General features: G+C 41.7%; 2 protein-coding genes across 3 annotated transcripts in view; one reads left to right on the forward strand and one right to left on the reverse strand.

Annotated features, from left to right (window-relative positions):
• The first annotated feature begins 1455 nt into the window (after positions 1–1455).
• Positions 1456–19531, forward strand: part of ccdc146 (coiled-coil domain containing 146) — a 44053-nt gene continuing 25977 nt past the window's right edge. Inside the window, exons 1-3 of the mRNA XM_070992561.1 lie at positions 1456–1671; positions 17679–17761; positions 18696–18911. Of these exons, the coding sequence (XP_070848662.1) occupies positions 1456–1671; positions 17679–17761; positions 18696–18911 (515 nt within the window). The remainder of the gene's footprint in view (positions 1672–17678; positions 17762–18695; positions 18912–19531) is intronic.
• fgl2a (fibrinogen-like 2a) lies at positions 1921–12437 on the reverse strand. Of its 2 annotated transcripts, none has more exons than XM_070992279.1 (5): positions 11580–12437; positions 10581–10785; positions 5474–5693; positions 4083–4253; positions 1921–4004 (listed from the first exon to the last, which is right to left on the reverse strand). In XM_070992279.1, exons 1-5 carry the CDS (start codon positions 12171–12173, stop codon positions 3689–3691), a joined length of 1506 nt encoding a protein of 501 aa, XP_070848380.1. In that variant the 5' UTR covers positions 12174–12437; the 3' UTR covers positions 1921–3688. The 2 variants fall into 2 exon arrangements, with proteins under 2 accessions (XP_070848380.1, XP_070848379.1); XM_070992278.1 differs by having other exon boundaries at positions 5474–5696.

Here is a 19531-nt window from a genome sequence, read left to right on the forward strand (position 1 = left end):
ATAATTCATAAAAGAACAAAGAGTCAAGTCTGACCATGGCATTAAAGAGAGGGGCTTAAAGGTGCTTCTCGCTTGTTGTTATGTTATGCCTGTGTCTACCATTACAAATTAATTTTGACTGAAAAACTTAAAGGGATATCTGTCTCTTTTTACATATGTATTTTTATATATGTATGCACACACACACACACACACATATTGGTATGCACACACATACATAGTTGAGATAGTGCATCCTTGCAGCTGTTGCAGAGAGGGAGTAATGGGCCATGCCAGCTCCTACCGCATTGTGGGAAAGAAGCTAACATGAGAAGAGCATTGCATCATCACCATCACGTTCACCTTGGGTTCAGGTCAGTTGAATCCACTTTTCATTTTAGTGCTTCCATTCCCAAGTCATCCAGTTGGCCTTTGATGCTGCTGGCGAATGCATGACACATGTTGCAGGGCTACAGTAAATTACTATTTTCCGCCATCTGCTGGACAGCCACTGCAAGTGTAAAATAAAGTTTTTGTATCGTGCACTTGTTTGAAACTTTTACAAATTTGTTTGTTATCAACTGGTAACTTTAATGAGATGAAGCTAAATATAAATAACCAATGTGAAAATAAGGGATTTAACCGGACGTTGTTGGGGGCGTGTAGCGTCGTTGCCATGGTAACAACAACACGCCATTGAGCCCGAGAGAAATCTGTGATTGTGTTTTGCTAACATCGGCGTTTGCTGTTTTAAAACCGTTGAAGACGTATGGTGTTCGTTTTAGCGGACTCGGGGACGGGTTCTTGAGGAGGTGTGCGGAGACTTAAGATATTCAAAAGTGAGTTTGGCTTAAATGTGTTTTTCTTTGTTCAGCAAACAAACACAGGCACAAATATTAACTATCTGGAGCTAACTGGTTAGCTTCTGAATAGTGTGTAACGTTCACTGTCTTAACTGTCTGGTTGCTTAGCGTGTCCACCTGGGGATTTTTTACTGAAGAACCAGGGGGTCTGAGGCCAATACTAAGCTCAAGAAGGTCTTTATCGGGTTTTTTAATAGGTGCGACAAGATAACTTTTAGTGTTTCAACGAGTCCAAACATCCAAAAGGAAGGCTTGGATTATTTTGAAAGAATGCAAATGTACCAGCATGATAAACTGTGTCATTTGACCTGTTGCTCGGCTTTTTAACTATCGCAAATAGTATAATTATTTAATTAATATGTTTTTCGTGTGGGAATAAAAATGTAATGTCTCGATTTGGATTTCCGCCAGCAAAACTTCCGACTCGAATGTTTCAGAATAAAAGCGATGTTTTCGCATATTTATCTGATTCTACCTCTCTGTCCTCTGCTTGTACTTTGTCATCATATTATGAATGATTGTGGTTGTACCAAAAGACTAGTGTGCCCTTGCTAGTATTTCTTCCTGTATTTGTATACGTATCGATAGATTTGTTGATCTGCTGTATCTACCTATGTGTTTTGCATTAGTGAGTCTGTCTGAGGAGCAGCAAGATAGCAGGCCTCCCAGCAGAGCAAAAGTGGAGCTGGAGCACCAAGAGGTGGAAGAGAAGGGAATGGAGGACGACACCCCTCTCGTGGCCCTTGCACCTGATGCTTCACTCCCAGAGGAAAAGCCCTCTGCCAGCTCTGATGTCTCAGCTAGTCCTGCTTTCCAGTACCTAGATGAGGTAGGACTCATAAATGTTGTTTAATGCTTCCAAAAGATTTTACAGTGTACTGGGGATCTGTCTATTTAAAAACGACACGGGCAAGTGAATTTAAAGAAAAATCCCTCACCATTTTACTTTCGAGTGAAATTCGTGTTTAGAATAGAACATGGTACTCTTAATGGATTTCTGTGCCTTACAACGTGTACTTTAAAACTTAAAACGTTTCTAATGTTTTAAAAAAAAGTGAATACTTGCAGCTTGAAATCATCATGTGGATGAGCAAAATACTTTTTTATTAACTTGATCGTCACATACAGTAAACAGACATTCAAGTCAAAGGCTCACATTTTGATCATTTATCCTCTGTGAAGTTCGCATGAGCTAATTCTTTCATTGAGATGTTTTACTGAGGCAACACCTCATTAACCCATTTATTATGGGCATGCAGCACCTCATCCCTTTCATTTTTACAGACGTCAAATTGCCCTGGGTACTAGACGGCAGACACTTCAGAGTTCAGGACTTCTTCTCTTGGATAGTCATGCTAAACTTGTTTACATTTTTGTATCCATTCATTGAAAGGCGATTCCAGTACAGAAGATGCTTTTAAAGAAGAGCAGGCATCAACATGATTTAAAACTGCCAGACACTGCAATGTACACAGCCATGTAGTTAGAACTTTATTCATTTTTTGATATTTTGATATAAAAAGTGCATATCTTTTTGGCATGACAGTTGAATATGAATGATAGAAAAGATCAATATTGTACACACACAAAGCTCCAAATACACACAAAATTACTATGAATGGTCACAATAATGCACAGTTTTTAATCACTGCTCAAATATCAACAATCCTTAAACCTTGCACTGTAGGCCCTGTGTATTATATAAAAGCTATCATACCTCACAAAATAAAATAAATACTGTACACATCCTTAAAGTGGAACATTTCTCTCCCCATCCTTCCCATTCACAGTGTGGATAGAATGGATTAAATGATGCAATACAGTTTTCTAACATTAGGCAGCAGTATTGTACAAGTGGTGGGTCAGAGAGAACATTTTTTTTCTATGTGAAAACTGGTGCGTGGCATCAAGAGATGTGCAGTAGTTCAGTGCACCCAAACGTAAGGGTGGAAAAACATTTTTTATTCTTGCAGCAGTGGCCTGCTCTGCAGCTGCTGTGAGGAAGAATTTACTAAAGCATCAATGATGCAGAATGCACTTGGGAGTGATCTGATAGAAATCTATCTCAGGCTGCATATTTTATTGGGATGTTTTATATTATTTAGGATGATGATACATTTGTAGAGTGTCCCAGTGTAATTAAATAAATGGCACCAAAGCTGAAGTACTGTTTGTCGCTTCCTGGAGTTTTTTTTTTTTTTAACAGTTCAACTGACCTCAGCATGAAGTCAGTGAATTTCAGACCCACTCCAAACCGTATCATTAGCTCTCATATACTTCACTTGAGTGGTTGCTGTTAATTATTAAACCATTTAGAGCGGAGAAAATGATACCTCATTAGTTTTTACTACTACTCTGTGCTGCGGTGTGTCTCAGCTGAGTTTATAGCAGGAGGCAGCGAGACAGAAAGTGGAGAAATGTCAGAAAGAGCGAAAAATCTCTCATGGTAACCCTCCGTATAATATTATAGCCCCTGTAGGAGGCTGGCCTTTACACTGCATGTGTGGTTTTTTTATTAGTCCATCATCGTTCATAGTCCATTGTCCTTTACTATCATCATTTTAATCCAACATTTCGAAGGCCACACTCACTACAGTGGAAAAAAGTAATAGCACTGTTAATTTTTTTCACAATTACTTTTGTTATTACTGCATTCAAACTGTCTATAGGACTTCTTTTTCGGTGTACACGTACTGAATGCATGTGTAAATGTGTGCAAATGCATGACTATGTGCATGTAGATGAGCGTCTGAGTCTACTTGTTCTTCCATTTTCTGACTCTCTTTGTTTCTGTTTGTCCATCTATCTGTCCGTCTGACTACACTCTCAAATATCTACCTGTACTCTTAAGGAGCATAGTTCTTGGGCCGTATCATCATCTTGACAGTTTTGAATGCCTGCCTGTAGTTGGTAGGGTAGTACTCTGTCGACATATTGTGCCAGGTTCCCCAGAAGATCCCATTCCTGACCCCCTTGTACCTCTTGTGATAGTACTTCCCGTTGAGGTTGGCAGACATGCAGGCATCGAACCACCAGCCAGAGCTGTAGTAGGCGCCGCAGTTTCCGGAGGGATACATGTCGTTGTCGCGGTCGGGCGTGGAGAAAAACTTCTGGTCATGGTTGAAGTGCTTGTTGAAACTGATGGCATTCCCAGCCGTTCCGCTGCAATGACACATTATGTAAGATGTAGTCCTGTTTTATGAATATTTGATCACACATGCACAGAATCTAATATTGTACCTGTATCCACTGACAGACAGCCGGTAGCGCAGGAATTCATTGGCCACATAGAACTGGTCATACTTTGCATACTCCCGGACACCCTCGAAGTCCTCCAGCTCGATTCGCACGATCATGTCTTTGGCTTTTGTCAGCAAGTGGATATGGTCATTGCCTAGCCAGAACTCACCTCTACCGCAGAGAAAAAGGCAGAGGAAGGAGGGGACAGAACAGAGCAAAATGAGAGGTAGATTATAAACCAGCAAGCTCATATGCTTGTACACTTGATTAGCAAGTGGATACACTTAGCCTACTCAAAGTGAATTTACTCATCCCCACAGGGGAAGAGAGATGCAAGGCATGAGTAGTGTGACAGTAAAAGAAAGATGAGAGAAGACATTATTCTTTCAGTGGGAGGTTATACTAGATCTGCAGGCATGGTTATCAAGAGGTAACCACGGTTATTTCTCTCATAAAATTCTTTCCTGCAGGAGCTGAGACGAAAATAGGGAAAATGAGCTGAAATTTGAAACCAGGTAGAGGCTATAGTAGAGGCTCTGCATTAAAACAAAATACAGTCAGTGTGAAAAGGCTGCTTCCCTCCATTTATAATGGGATCAGTTTCCCAACTTTAACATTTTTTGGTCTTAAAGGCTTACTTTTGCTGTCAGTAAGTTTATTATTTGTTAAAATGGGCGAGTCCTCCTGTGGTGATTTATTTTGTTGTTCTACGTGTGATAATCAGGGATAGTGAAAACAGGTGGTGAACAGTCAGTGCTAGTGAGAACAGGTGGGCATCGTTAGCACTGACTGACTGGGTGCTGCCAAAATGTGGGAGGAAGGTAAAAGTGATTTTGTAACAACTGACTTCTATTAAAGTTGGTGCACTGATGGATATGCGTGGGTGCCCCTAGATACATTCTGCTTGTCACAAGTAACAGAAGAATCTTGAGTTGACACATTGTTTTCTATTGTGTGTGGGGGGGTTGTTAGTTTTTTTCCAGTTTTCAGTGTGGCTCACCCCACTGGTTACCTGAGCAGATGGTAGGTTCCAGTTGGGTGAGGCTGAGAAGATAATAAAAGGCCATTTACTGGCCCATAGTTGTGGTAAAGTAGGTGGAAGCTTACTGTGGGTCTTAGCTTTGTGTTAGAGGGGTGCTCGGCTGATTTAGAGTTGTACTTATGTAAAGTTGGGGATCTTTATGGAAGAGATAGAAATGACATTATCAGGGTTATTTTCTCAGACTTGGTTTTGAAGTACCATAAAACATGAACTACACCCTATTTTGGGTGGCGGCACACACAGCATTTAAAAGTAACTGGTTGTTTGTGCAAGGCTCTAAGAAACCCTTTTCCCCCCTCCTAACCTATATTGCAAGAGAAACCTAGTGATGATACCCATGTTCAATTACCTGAGGTTCCCGAAACCTTTCTTATACTCGGCCCAGGTGCGGTTGAAGCTGACAGACCCATCAAGCCTTTGTTGTATCACAGTCCATCCACCTCCATAGGACTCCATGTCACAGAAGACCTCAAACGTCCCATTGCGGGGATCAGGGGTCACACGATACACACCGTTCTTCTTCACCTCCAGCATATTGTAGTCTGAACAGTCCCGAGGGGCTAATATGACTGCTGGGAGACAAGGAAAGGAGAGGGAAAAATAAGAGGGTGCAGATTTTAAGGGGATGTGACTGCATGATATTCAATAAGCTTTTCACTTTTCTCTGCCATTTTTTTCTGCCCAACCAAGAGACAGTAATAGAAACAGCCCCTGAGGCTGGGGATGGGAAAAGAGAATCTGATAAGTTAGCAGGAAATCCAGCTTTAACCATTATGGAAGTTCTCATTCCTGCATTAATTTCTGAGGCAGTCTATTCAAACACAAAGCAGTTCAGCATGTTCTTTAGCCAACCTGTTACCAGACTGTAGTTCCTTGTGTAGATCACACTAAAGTTCAGCAAGTCATCAAACATAAGTATGTCTTTCAGTAAGCATTTGAGAACAGCCTTATCCTCTGCTTCTCAACATGATGTCCCCTTTTTTTCAATCGCATTGAGCATCAGGCCTCCAACATGAAAGTAAGTGAACAGACAAAGGCTACTGTCAAAGGATAGAAGTCAGTGACTTTCCCCCGTGCTGCACCACAGGCCCATTTCACACAGGCACTCTACTTTCTAAGATCCCTTCCTTTTTTTACCTGCCCACGTATTTCTCAAACTCTTGCTCCTGTCCCCCGTGTCGCGCTGCAGGCTGCTGACCCTACCCAAAACCAAGGTCCAAAGGCCCCCGTCAGTTAGCATTTGGGAATTGAAAGGAACAGACTTGTCAAAACGTGGGAAAGTGTAAAAGTGGATTAGAGAGGCGTACCCCCTCCGTGCATTTTCGGCACCTTGGGCCTAAATCATCCTGACAACGGGCAGGCTGCATGTGGAGCCCTCCTGAGTTTGTTTGGCGTACTCCATCGTCGCTGATACAATTTTGTCACACTGTTAAATCTGTTTAGTGGTTTGGTAGATTATAATAGAGCAAGGGTAGGGGGAACCGTACTGATTACAAAGGGCCAGACCTCAGGTTTCTTCAAGTACAGGGAGGGCAAAGTCTAGACAGAGTCGTGTTGTGTGGAGTGGAGAAACGTGCAGTCAAGGTCCTTCATTGTATCATTTGTGCAAACATGGGTTTTGGCATTTGTAATTTGTACATGGTGCACAAAATTAAAGCACCATTTATGTCTTTTGGTTGCTTTGACTCTATAGCAATATACTGTATTTTCCTGTCAGAATACGTTGAATGCTTTGGGTGGAAAATGACTGCGGATGGTAGATTACTCCATATGGAAAGCAGTCTGGGAATCGAGCGTGAGGTTACAGATTTTATCCTTGTCACGTCAACAGCTGTGTCTGCAGTTGGCATTCAGAGTATTGTCCTGTACATTCTTTCAGCGTCTCCTTCACTTTAAGTCACTGACTTTCTCCACTTCACATCGCCCTCTCCTTATTTGTCCCCATCTGTCTGACTGGACAGCCACTATCCCAAGACAGACAGCAGCCAACAGCCATCTCATCTAACTTCTGTACCTCTGGTGCTGTGCCTGACCTAAATAACTCTAATATCAGCCACTTACTGGTCTCCAAATGACTGTTAGCTGGTTGGCTGTCGGACTGCTGAGGTGGCTGTTGAGTCAGATGACCGGTTACTTGGGGGTTCATTGATTTGCCTGCTTTCTTGCTTATTTACTGACTTCCATAATACCATAAGAGGTAGCCTGGTCTCTATAAGGCTCAAAACTAGCATGTTTTTATAGGTGACTTCTTGACCAGCTCTTTTTAACACCACATTGCCTGCTTGACTGACTGCACACAGATAAATGGATGGCACAGAAGGAAGACAGCTTTGTTATCAAGGAGGCATACACTGTGACAACCAGCTGTCAACAAAGATTAGCACTTGTAATGGAAGGAAATGTGTGTCCAAAGTGATAGTATAATCTTTCCCGAGGAAAAAAACAGCTTAAATAGCGTACGTCTGTTTTGATGGAAAGAAAGTCTCATCCCCACCCTTCCTTTTGGAGGCTGTGCATCAACACATTGCAGACAAGCAGTTCCTGACAACGTGGCGGACTGGACATCCATTCTCTTTGTTTATAATTGAGTTAATGTAGCTGAACAGCAACATGAATTGCTTTCCATTCACCTCAAGGCCCTAATACGTCTTGCAGGAGTGAAAGTGAAGATTAGTGCTTGCAGCAAGAATGGGAATTGGCAAAGAGGGTGAAATAAATGCTTACAGCACTGTGAGCCGTGAGTGATAAAAGCATCTCAACAAACGAACTATTAGTCCTGCTTGATAGTGAAATTGCAATTCTACATTGGCTTAAAATGTCTGGGTAATGTATGCTAGTGTTTTATTGGCTGCGAGTTCGTCAGCTGTTGTATTTTTGAGCTTGGAACAAAGCAGTTTGTATAAAGAGATGAAAAAAGTTAGAAAAAAATGAGTGTCCTTAGATGCCTTTTCTAAAATGTTGTTTTGAACTGTACAGTATAGTCTAGCCTAATGAGCTGTGCTCGTGTGGCTGGCTTCTAAATCCCAGCGCATGTGTGAGTGGTTGTTAACATTTGCTCGCCAATGATCCATCACCACAACTGCTATTTACATAAAAGCGCACATCTGTCTCATATGACATCTCCTAAAAATGTTTTCTTAATCTTTCGATGGCATGGGGAACCTTTGGTCCGCTTGCCTCTCTTGCTCTGGATGAAAACAGAATTCAAATTCGGTTTTGTGCAAATCTCTTTTTAACAATTATTTAATGACTTAGCTACAATTTGGCAGCTGCATGGTTTATTCAGGAGCCAGGGGAACCATTAAAGCACGAATTGCTGTGATAAACAACGAGAAAACATTTTTCACTGAAAGCCAGTATGTAGTGTTCATAGCAAGCAAAGGGACATATTAATTCAGCATCTGGTATTTGCAGTTTAAGATTCACATTCATAAGAGCTCACATTGGGAATAAGATAGGGATTGGTGTGACATGAATGTGTCACGATTAGTATGAGGAAAACCTTCGTTAAAGCCTCTGTGAAAGATCTGTTCATCATGTCTTTGTAAATGAGAAATATCACTTGAGTAAAACAGTAGTTATGATATTGCTTATACTCTTGTTATGAAACTGCAGAAGTCTTATTACATTTTGGTCTATTTCCATGGTAACAACAGCTGCCTCTTGTCTACTTCTTTTGGATTCAGTTCAGACACCATCGGGCACGGTTTCCTAACTTGCGGCAGAATAATTTGCCGGTTCTTGAGTTTAACATGACAGATTGATGTACAAATACAAGTGTTACTGACCCTGTGTGCCATCCGTGACTAATGTTGGAAAAGCCGCCCACATTACTTCTTGTGTTGTTGTCAAGAGATAATGAGATCTAGTTGTTTTATGCAGGAATGAGCACTCAAGAGCATGACCTCCACAGGAAGAGAGGTAGGGGGAGAGGCAGGGTTAAGACACCGGGAAAGGGGATTAAAGAGAGGGAGACCGGGTAAGTTACAGGGAGAGCAGGAGTGAAAAAGAGTGGCGATATGAAGGGAAATGGAGAGATGAACAGACTGAGGATAAATATATAATGGAGAGGCAACTGGATTGAAGGAGAGCTTGAAGGAGAAAGAGGCAAGTTTACGAGAAAAGAAAACAGAGGAGGAGAAAAAGTTGGGATTCCCTTCACACCACTGTCCCAGCTAATCTACTTAGAAATAAGCTCACATCTGTTTTCCACATAAAAGCCCCAATATAGTGTCACATTCACATTCACTCATGCAATATGAGGATATAATTCAGTTTCAGTCTGAAAAGTGGCCTGCATTTCAACTCGTCCAAATAAGCTTTCACATCAATGTAAAGTGGAGCTTTTGTTATGCTTGGCTAGCTTGCAGTCCCTACTGATAACTTTTTGCATAGTCTCTGTAGTCTCAGGACTTCCTCTTTACAGAATTAAACCTGACTCAAGAAACCATTTTTTTAAAGCTTTTTTTTTTAATGTTCAAACTATGCAACAACGTAGGCACCAAGTATCTGTTTTTTTTCTCCCCCTCCCCTTTTTGAGTTTCTCCATATGGAGAGCAGTGGAATGTCAGAGCACTTGAATTCGTTACATAAGAGGTCATTTGAATTTTCACTATGACCCCAGTTATCATATTGCTTCACTCACAGTCACAGTGTGACCTCAACCTAAAGCTATTTTGCTGTTGGGATTTTTGGTATGGCTGCACTTAGCTGACTGAGGCTCTGCTATTGTAAGGTCGTGAACATAGGCAGCTATTGTTGGCGTGGCGCTTGCATCTTCATAAAGGTGATGAGAAATTCCTGTTATGATTCTTTGAAGCTTATGAAAATACGCAATGTTCATATTGGTAATGGAGAAGGCATGTCGAACCAAAAAGCTGCGTGCACTAGACAATGTCATGGTCAGCTTGCAAAATTTCATTTCCCATTTCCCAGAAAGGCTGTGTTGGGTGAAGGTGACCACCCAGAGTTGGATTGTTTGTAGTGATTACAAGTCGCCATGTCCACTTAGGCATGATTGGATACATCCTATGCCAGAAATTCACCTCACAACAACCCAATGGCTCCCCAGTCCTCTACAACTGGAGTTGCATTACCATAACATCTGTGGTGAATTTAAGGGAATAGCAAAGAATAGAAGAGAGGAGAGAATCGAGAAAAGGCTCCTTGATCATGCTCAGAAAGTGAGCAAAAAAAAAAAAAGAGACACATGAGAGGAGGAGAGAAGAGGAAAGGCTTCTTTTGAAATAGCAAAGATGGAACAGAATAGAGTATAACACAACAGAAAACATAAAGAAAGGGGTTTTCGGTCAAAAGAGAATACATAATAGTAAATAGCTGAGAAGATGGAGAGGGCTTCCAAAAGACAATATAAGACAGGACAGAAAAAGATTGGTTTGTTCACAACATCAAAATAGAGAATGCTTCCAAACCAATCTTTGTAAAAGCAGGCTTACACTGAGGGGTGTTCTGTACTGGGCATGCGGTGGTGCAGGTGGAGCTGAGCTTGTTGACCACTCCAGTGATGTTCTCCACCTGCCTGTCGACCATAGCCTGCATGTTGACCATGTTTAGCAGGTTGAGCCCCTCCAGGCGACCCTGCAAAGCCGAGATCTGGCTCCTGGCGTTGCGCAGACTGGCTGACATCCTATTCAGCTTCACCTGGGAAGGGCCAGAGGGGGTAGGGGGGGAATTATTTCTGTGCACAGAATACAAAGCAGGTGGATTACTGAAGTCACCAGCCTCCTTCATTGTTTTACCAGCCAATTAGAATTTTAGAATAGAAATAGGTCGGCGTGATGGTTGGCCGTCTGCCAAAGTGGCCGTGAGAGTCAACAAACTTACCAGACAGAGCACAAATTTACCACCGTTTGGCTGGTGTCTAACGCTGATTCCCCGCCCTGTTTACAGTACCAGGAATTTTCCCTGGTGCTCCGGTGCCAGGTAGGACTTTACAGGTCTTTAAACATCTGGCCAGTTTACATTCCAGCTGGGTACATTTGACTGGGCAAATTCTGGTGACTTTATTCCCACAGTGTTTAGAAAGCACATTCTAGTTTAGTTTGTTTAGATCAGTGTCACTGAAATGTTCCCAAGGCTGATAGTGGCACTGGTTGTGATGGAAATAGAGAAATTGGTGCAGTGCTATTGTTGCACTGCTTGTACAGACCTCTAAATTATTATGTTTATAAGACACATAATCTGCACCGATGTGGATTTTACACAGTTTGAACAATTACAAAACTACTCCCAACCTTAATTTAGATTAGATGACACTTAACTTTTATTAACATCAGTTGTGAAAAAATTAAAAATATTTTCTCAATATAGAATATATATTTGCAGATTTTGTCTTTGCATTGAAGCAAGTGTGTTTGTAAAAAATAGAATTCATTCTTGATAAGATCTTGAAGATGAAAATAGTCTCTTTTCTTAGTGAGAACTGTGCCTCTTACCTGCATCTCATGCATTGTGCTCGGGCTCGGTGTAATTTTCCCAGAAAAAGAACCTTGCCCTGGTCCGGCAGTGTCAACAGGAGCCATCCCATCTCCCCTCTCCTCTTGGCTGGACCCACCTTGCACCTCCTGTCCTGCCATTTCTTCCCCGACATCCCTCTGAATGGGGACCTGCGTCTGTCCCTGGTCAGCTTGCTGATGTCCAAAAGTCCCACTGCCCCGTGCCCCACGGCACTCCTGGCAGCCACTCTTCAGTTTGTTTACCACCTCCTTCAGACTCTGCAGCTCCTTCATCGTCTTCTCCAGCAGCCTGAACTGCTTGGGCAGCTGGATGGTGAGGGGAGGCAGGGTGAGCTGATAAGGGCAATCCTCTGCCTCCTCTGCCCCGGCCCCGGGGCTCCCACACTGTCCCGAAGGTCTCAATTTCATGGAGCAGGAGGTGGGGGTACCAGATTCAGATCCCATAGAGTAGGATCCTCTAGCGTCCCATCTCTGGTGTGAGTTGACGGGGAAGTCCGCTGCTCGGCTGGTGTGCGGCACCAAGGTGGCTGCAAGCAGGAGACTGGCACAGACGCAAAGCACAATTGTCCTCATTTTTCTGTGAGAGATTTGTAAAGGAGAAATAAGTGTGTGTAAAGTGAGTGTCTGCAACTGCTGCTGAGATCAACTCAAAAAGTGTCTGCATACAGTAGTATGTGTGTGTTTGTGGGAGTGTATGTATGTGCCCGCAGCTGCTGATCGTAAGTATGTGAATGTGTCCAGTATCCTATTGGTTTAAGAGTGTGTGTGTGTGTGTGTGTGTGTGTGTGTGTGTGTGTATGAGAACAGCCTGCAGGAGTGAGAGCGCGCAGGGGAACTGCCGCTGCCTCAGATAGCTGTGTCATTAATATCAGGACGAGGGAGGGAGGGAGGAAGAGAGAGAGGCAGAGAGAGAGGGTGAGCGTTGAGTTAGAGAGGATGGGAGGGGCAGCAATATTGCGTAATGCAAAACACCATATCAGCAGCAATGTGAACCACAAAGATGCAGACGGAAATTATGGGAGTGGGGGGGGCAGGGGAGAGAGAAAGAATGAGGGTGAGGAAAGGAGAGAGAAAGAGGCAGGGAGGGACGTAGAGAGAGATCGTGGGTCCTTTGACTGCAGTCTGTGCATGTGCCGTCCTGTTCACCCTGAAGTCGGCTCATTTCCCTGAAGAGCGAAATGACTCAGTGCACAGGAACTATCCTCTCAAATGACGTTGGGGTGATGTTTCTTCACGCTTTGTTGTTTTGCATTTTTGGATGTCCGCAGCAGAAAATTTAAATGCTTTGTCCCCCGACCCAGTTCAGACTCCAAAGCCTTACTGTAAACACTGGGTCAACTCCAGTTCCAAGTTATGTTCAGGTGGGCACAATTACTGTAAAATCCACAGCTAGCCAGCAGCAACAATAAAGAGAGTTTGTTTCAATTAGTGCAAACAGCTTGTTTTTTGGGGGGCGGGGGGATTTACAAGGCTTACTCAGGATGTTGCAAATTAAGTACAAGATCAGTCATCGGAGACTTCTGAATCAGTTTTCCCTGAATGCATCCTTGAATATTGAGCACGTTCTGACACACTGTCTTGATTCAGTATTAAACTGTTTCTACCTAATACAGCTGAGATTTAACGATGGGTCTGCATTAAAATGGGTAAGGAGAATTCACTTAAGATATGTTCTGATGGTGAAATAGTGCTTCCAAAAGAAAATATAGCCTCCATCATATTGTCCCTTTAATGGTTTCTTATATTAGTTTCCTGTACTTTTATGCTTCTGCGCCAGTGACAGCCATGGCCAAAGGCTTTTGCTTGTCCATTTGTCCCATGCCCATCAACTTGATATCTCAAGGATACCTTGCTGAGGGAATTTCTTCAAATTTGGTACAAGCATCCCCTTGGACTCAAGGTCACTATGACCATACAAAAATATGATTTTGGCCATAAGTCAAGAATTCGTACACTAATTGTGACAAAATTTCACACAGAGTCTAATGATAAAATGATCTAGTGATGACATGTCATGTCCAAAAGATCAAATGTCTGCTTCATTGTAACATCAGAATGTTCTGGAAAAACACTTTTCTAAACATTATTCAACATTATTCAAACATTATAACTCAGGAACAGAAGGGAGATTTTGACCATATTTCACATTTGGTCATAGTGGTGACACTAATCTTGAGTGTCCACCTGTAAACTGTGGTGATTGCACAGATCTTCTGTGCTGCCGGGTTGAAAAAGTGTGTGAAGCTTCCACGTTTTTAGAATTTCTGTCTTCTTTACAGCAGCATTGTAGTTCACCACAAGCTCATTGGTTCTGCTGATACTGAGCTTCAGGTGATTGTCGTGTCACCGTGTGATAAAGCTCTAAGTGAAAACAGTATGTTTCTCACTGGAATCATACATGTCAATATAGCGCTAGCTTCAGTTTCACAAATAAATACACTTAATACCTTTATTACTGTAGGTTCTTTCAAAGTCTTCACTTCATATATGGTATTATATGGGTCTGGACAGACATGGATGTACATTTGACTATTTTGGTGGAGGCATGCAACCGCAAGGTGGAAGTTCTTGTTTGTTCCAGCGTCAGGAAAGTTTGGACTGAATTCAGACAGCTTCTCTTTATCTCTAGCATGAACAAAATATGGAAATTTAAAAGCAATTTCAAACCAACAGGAGCAGGTATACCTGCAACATGTCACTGAAATAGATTCAAAACAGCTTTTTTTTTTTCTCTCCTCGCTTTGATCGCCTCACTGGCTGTCAGGGTGGATATCATTAATTGAAACTACTGACTGCTCTTTATTCATTTGTGCCGCTTAATGATTCTCTTACATTTCCTGATGTGTATTAGCAATGTTAATGAAGGGAAATGGGACATTTTGGTTGCACAAATCAGAAATGTCTTGTTTTGGGATTCTTTTGAAAACAAGATGATACGTCTCAAGCAGTTTGTCCTGATATATTAAATTTCAGTAATTTATTAAACAATGCCTTGGTTTGCTTTTTAGAAAACTTGCTCAGAACTTGATTTCCTCTCATGAAAGTTCTTATTTCTCTTGCCGCCTCCATAGGGAGATCAAATACTGCAATATTGATCTGTTATTTACACTGAGGACACATCTACAAGGCCATCATCTCGCTCTCATCACTCCCCTCTGTGACCCCAGCTGCTGATAAAGTTACACAACAAGCAGCTTGATTTAAAATTTATTAAAACTGTAATTGCTGTGATGTCACCAGTTATGGCATTTGGTTGATGTAGTTAGTTTTGTTGTTCACAGGGGGAACTCATAATGAAGTCTTAATGAATAAACAAAAAACAATACATTTGTTTGTTTGCCTGTAATGAGGATGTGGTGATGTGGTCATTTTTGGTGGTTTTTGAAACTGCACCCACAAACATTATTCATACATTAGGCAATTTCATGGAGCATCTCATTGGTAATGATTATTAAGCGATACAAGCGATTAAAATGGCTTGTTTTTTTGCAGTTACCAATTCTGAGCTTTTGATGACACTCACTGTCCAGATGTCACTGTGCTTGGTTTTGTTGTAAACTTACAGTAAGTTCATTAATTTGGCACTGATAACTTGTTTATGAGACATGGCTATTGTTTGGGTATATTCTGTGATTCATAACCACGGGTCACATAATTGGATTTTTCTTTCTGGGACGTTAGATGTCTCATGCACACATCATATTTCTAGAGAAGTGACACAGTTTCGGATAATTGATTTCAGCCACAGAAGTGGCTCTCAGCCCTGATGGAGGAACGCTCCAGAAAGGAAAATATTACTGCGCAAAACTTCTCCCTAACAAAGTTATTCAATCTAGCCGTAGGCTCAACTCCAATTCAAACAGTCAATATCCGAACATGAAAGTAGAGATACACAGAGAGAAAGATGGTGTTTCTCTGGATCACACAGTGGAATTCAGTGCTGTGCCTCTGTGGTCATTATTTTTCTCCCTGAGGGTGCAGAGTATTAAAGCCCACAGGTTCTTTTTGTCACATACCTGCTGCACCACGCACTCATATTACTGGAAGGTTTACTGCTTCTCTGCAGCACAGATCACATGCTCGCCTTGCCAAGATGTGCGCATGTGTGTGGGTGGGTGGGGGAGTGAATGGACAGGTATGTGTGTCCATATGCCTGCATCAATATCTTCCAGTGATTGTCTCTATCTCACTTCAAAGATGGTCCACCACATGTGAGCTGTATGCAGCCACCCCATAAAAGGCTCCAGCACTCTATACTGCTGAAGATAAGCATTGGCACCAGAATTATAGAGGCTGCCTGAAAGCGCTTCAGGCTGCTTCTGTCAGATAAATGCCCAGTGTATGGCCAGGATGTCTGCTGCATCACTGGAATGTCTTCTGCGTTGCTCAAAATATAACAATGCGGCATATTTGACGTGTTCTTTAGCCTCAAAATGTGTTTTGAATTGTTATTTTGTTTTGGTGCAATGAGATAATTTCACGTTGCCTTAATTTGCTATTTTTAGGATTCCATATTAGATTGCATGACTAAGGTTGGAGTTAAAGAGATCAGTGAGGACCAGGACCCACTGAACATTTCAAGATGTAGGAGGTTTAACTATACTTCTGATGTTTTCAAGTCAGATCCTGTAACACTAGTCAGGTGTTTTTCCCTCTAGTGACGTGACTTTGGGTGACTGCTAATGCAAACTGAACGAAAAACATCAGAATAAATCATATTAACGAGAGCCCTAATCTGCATCATTCACAACATTCATATCTCTGTCCTTTCAGCCCTTGGAACGTGGTCGGGTATTTGCGAGCACATTTGACAATAGCCAGATAAACAATATAATGGAATAAATCTAAAAACATAATCGGCTATCGCTAATGTTTGAAGTCGGGTGGAGTTATCAGTCTGTGTGTGTGTGTGTTTGTGTGTGTTCATTGCCTTTACACAGTCTGACCTGAGATATCCTCAGTTCTGCAGCTCTTTGATACAGACAAGGCTATCCCTCATTACTCCCCACTATACCAACCTGGCTCTGAAGATAAGACAGGACCAACACCTGTCTTCTGTTTCCATCACCGTTCCACTCACTGAAGTGCCTTGCCACAGACAGACATTTATCAACAGCTCTTAGTGATAACTTTCCCTTTTCGCAGTGCTGTGACCTGAAATCTTTTTCTTTACGCCGCTTTGTGTTTTGTCTTCACAGCTGCGTAACCTTTGTTTTCAGTCATTAAGGGCTAATAGTATCTGTAATCTCACTGTAATCATTACAGTATATGTGGGCCATTTTCAATCATTTCTCCTCCCATTTTGAGGTTGCAGATATTTGGGGCTTTGTTATTTTATCCTGATTGTAATAAGGTGTTCTGATACTGCGATAACTGCTCTGTTGGTAAAGGTTTACTCAGCCCAACTTGAGTCAAATCCTCTTTACAGACAACAGGGAGTCGGGCTTTGTTGTGGTCGATCGCTCTTTGTGTTAGCGAGTCCAGACAAATATAAAAGCACTTTTTCTTACAACAGTAACTGAAGTTCAAGCTTATTACCACAGAGACAAAGCCATTTTTGTCAAAATCATTCTGACTATTATGACGTTTGAAACTCTTTTAGGGTCTCTAGTGATTTAGTTTTCTTCCTCTTCCTTTCCTTGAACTTAATATTTTCACTCAACACTATTGCGAAACTGCTTACTGATTAGAAATGTATGTGGTTATTCTCTCTGGAAAAATGGCACCAAGAGATTTCCACAGAATGTGATATACTATTCATACCTTAGCTTTTATACAGGCAGCCCTGGGTCAGTTCAAAGACTTTGAAATAGTGCAGCCTGAGCTGGCACAGAAGGACTTGTAGCCCACTTAGCTGAATATAGTTCAGAACTGCTGTGTAGGACTGCTCAGGCGTGGATGATTGACACAGGAAACCCCAGTCATTTGCTGAGAGGAGTTTGGAAATGTTGGTTACACACTTAAGCCTTACTACACACAATAAATATTTAATTATAATGGGAACTATTTGCAAATCCTATACAAACTGTTTTTTCACATCTATATGATTGGTTATATTTCTGTTTTCTTGCTCCTCAGTTGTTGTCATTGGGCAAAATCAGCCCGACCAAAGTGGCCAAACTGAAATCCAGCTACAGGCTTCTCCACAATACTCTGAAGAGGTATGTTTTCTTGTCGAAACAAAAGTTCATTTGTCACCGTCGTGTTTGTGTCATGTCATACTTTGGTGCTGCACTGTGACTGCAAAATTCTGAGAAGAGTAGAGATGCTCAACTCTCATGACAGCCAGAATCCATCCAGCTGAAGTGTCCTTGAAAAAGACTTTAACTCCTTATCAGATGTGGTTGTGCTGCTCTTATATACTGGTGAAAAAATATAGAGGAAGCATTTGTGACATCAGCTGCTGCCTTCTGAAGAGACATTTTTGAAGACTGTATTGGAGTTGCTTCTCACTCACATTGTGAGTACGTCCACTATAACTGACCTATCAGTCGAAAACGTGCTTCTTTTTTAAGCTTTCCCCAAACCTGAACTGATTCTCAAAAACACCACCAAGGCACATAATAGTGAAATTAACTTTTGAGACCCCAATTTCTTGTTGAAAGAACAAATCTTTGAGTAATTTCTTGTGAAAACAAAGTGTGCACATTGAATTTAATTGGCTCAGCACTCAGAATATATCATGAAAATCAGCAACGACTGTATGTTTACATGCAGTTTTACCGCAGTGAAAAATTGGATTTAAATAAGCATTAAGGCTGTATATATTATTTCTAATGAGCCAACATTTATATATGCATTACCTTACACTTATTGGCTTTGCATTTCCTGAAAAGCAGAGGGTACTGTCATGTTTCATGTGGAAAGAAATGATAGAAACTTGGGCTAATATTTAGATTTTTCATGGCCAAATCAAAGTAAAGATTAAGCAGTAATCTACTTGTTAGTCATCTTATACTTATGATGTAACTTTAGAGGATAAAAACAGAGTGCAGTGAGACATGTTTTAGCAGGCATTAAATGTACCCAGCAGTGGGTAAATAGTATCCATATACTGCATACCATGTGCTTATGCCATTTTCTTTCTTCCAACAGTAGCCAGGATTCTGAGATTCAGCTTTTGGAAGAGGCAAAGAGGTGTCGTGCTGAGCTGGAGAGGCTGCAGGCCGAGGTGGAGAGAAGAGAGGAGCAGAGCACCTCTGAGGAGCCTGAAAGTGAGGTCAATGAACTGAGGCAGCAGCTCCTCCAGGCATACAATGAACTGAAAGCTGCTGAGGACACAGAGTACGAGACACAGCACAAACTGAAAAGGTGAGCTGTACATAAACATGCGTTATTACTGCAGTCGCTCATGCTACATCATGAAAATGAGCTTCGATTCAAGAAAATACACGTATTACAAACCTTGCTCAAATTTCTTACACAGCCTTAATCTCAGGCAGTCGTTATGCAGTTGTACACACGCACAAACACACACACAGATGAACTTCACACCACTGATAGGAACCCAAGAGACTAAGGAGAGTAAGGACAAAACCCTGAAGTGAAACTGCAGAGAGAAGTTGTGTACAGTAGAAGAGCATAGACATGCATGGACAGGTGCACACACTCACACACACACACACACACACACACACAGAGTCACTAGGGACCAAACACTGAGGTGAGCTACAAGAGGCAGCGTCTTCACCAGTTTTCATTGACTTTACAGGGAGGTGAAGGTGAAAGAGTATAAGACATAAACACACACAAATAGTATTGGTATTCTGCGTGTGTGTGTTTGGGCTGAATTTTATTGCCATTGCATTCAAAGATTTATGTCAGGGAGGAAGACTTGATGTAAGCATTTCATTATACAAATACCAGGTTTAAGTGGATTTTTACGTTGGCCCTGAATGTAACATGTTTACCTGTCTGAACTCTGCACTGCT

The sequence above is a fragment of the Chaetodon trifascialis genome, chromosome 22, assembly GCF_039877785.1.
Source record: "Chaetodon trifascialis isolate fChaTrf1 chromosome 22, fChaTrf1.hap1, whole genome shotgun sequence".
Classification (NCBI taxonomy): domain Eukaryota; kingdom Metazoa; phylum Chordata; class Actinopteri; order Chaetodontiformes; family Chaetodontidae; genus Chaetodon; species Chaetodon trifascialis.

What these genes read in the sequence shown, in the direction of transcription:
- fgl2a (XM_070992278.1), bottom strand. Translation starts at nt 12,173, where the DNA reads ATGAGGACAATTGTGCTTTGCGTCTGTGCCAGTCTCCTGCTTGCAGCC. An exon ending in AAAGGTTTCGGGAACCTCAG is followed by an intron (nt 4,254 to 5,473) that starts GTAATTGAACAT and finishes TCTCTGCGGTAG; the next exon opens with AGGTGAGTTCTGGCTAGGCA. An exon ending in CTGTCTGTCAGTGGATACAG is followed by an intron (nt 4,005 to 4,082) that starts GTACAATATTAG and finishes GTGTCATTGCAG; the next exon opens with CGGAACGGCTGGGAATGCCA.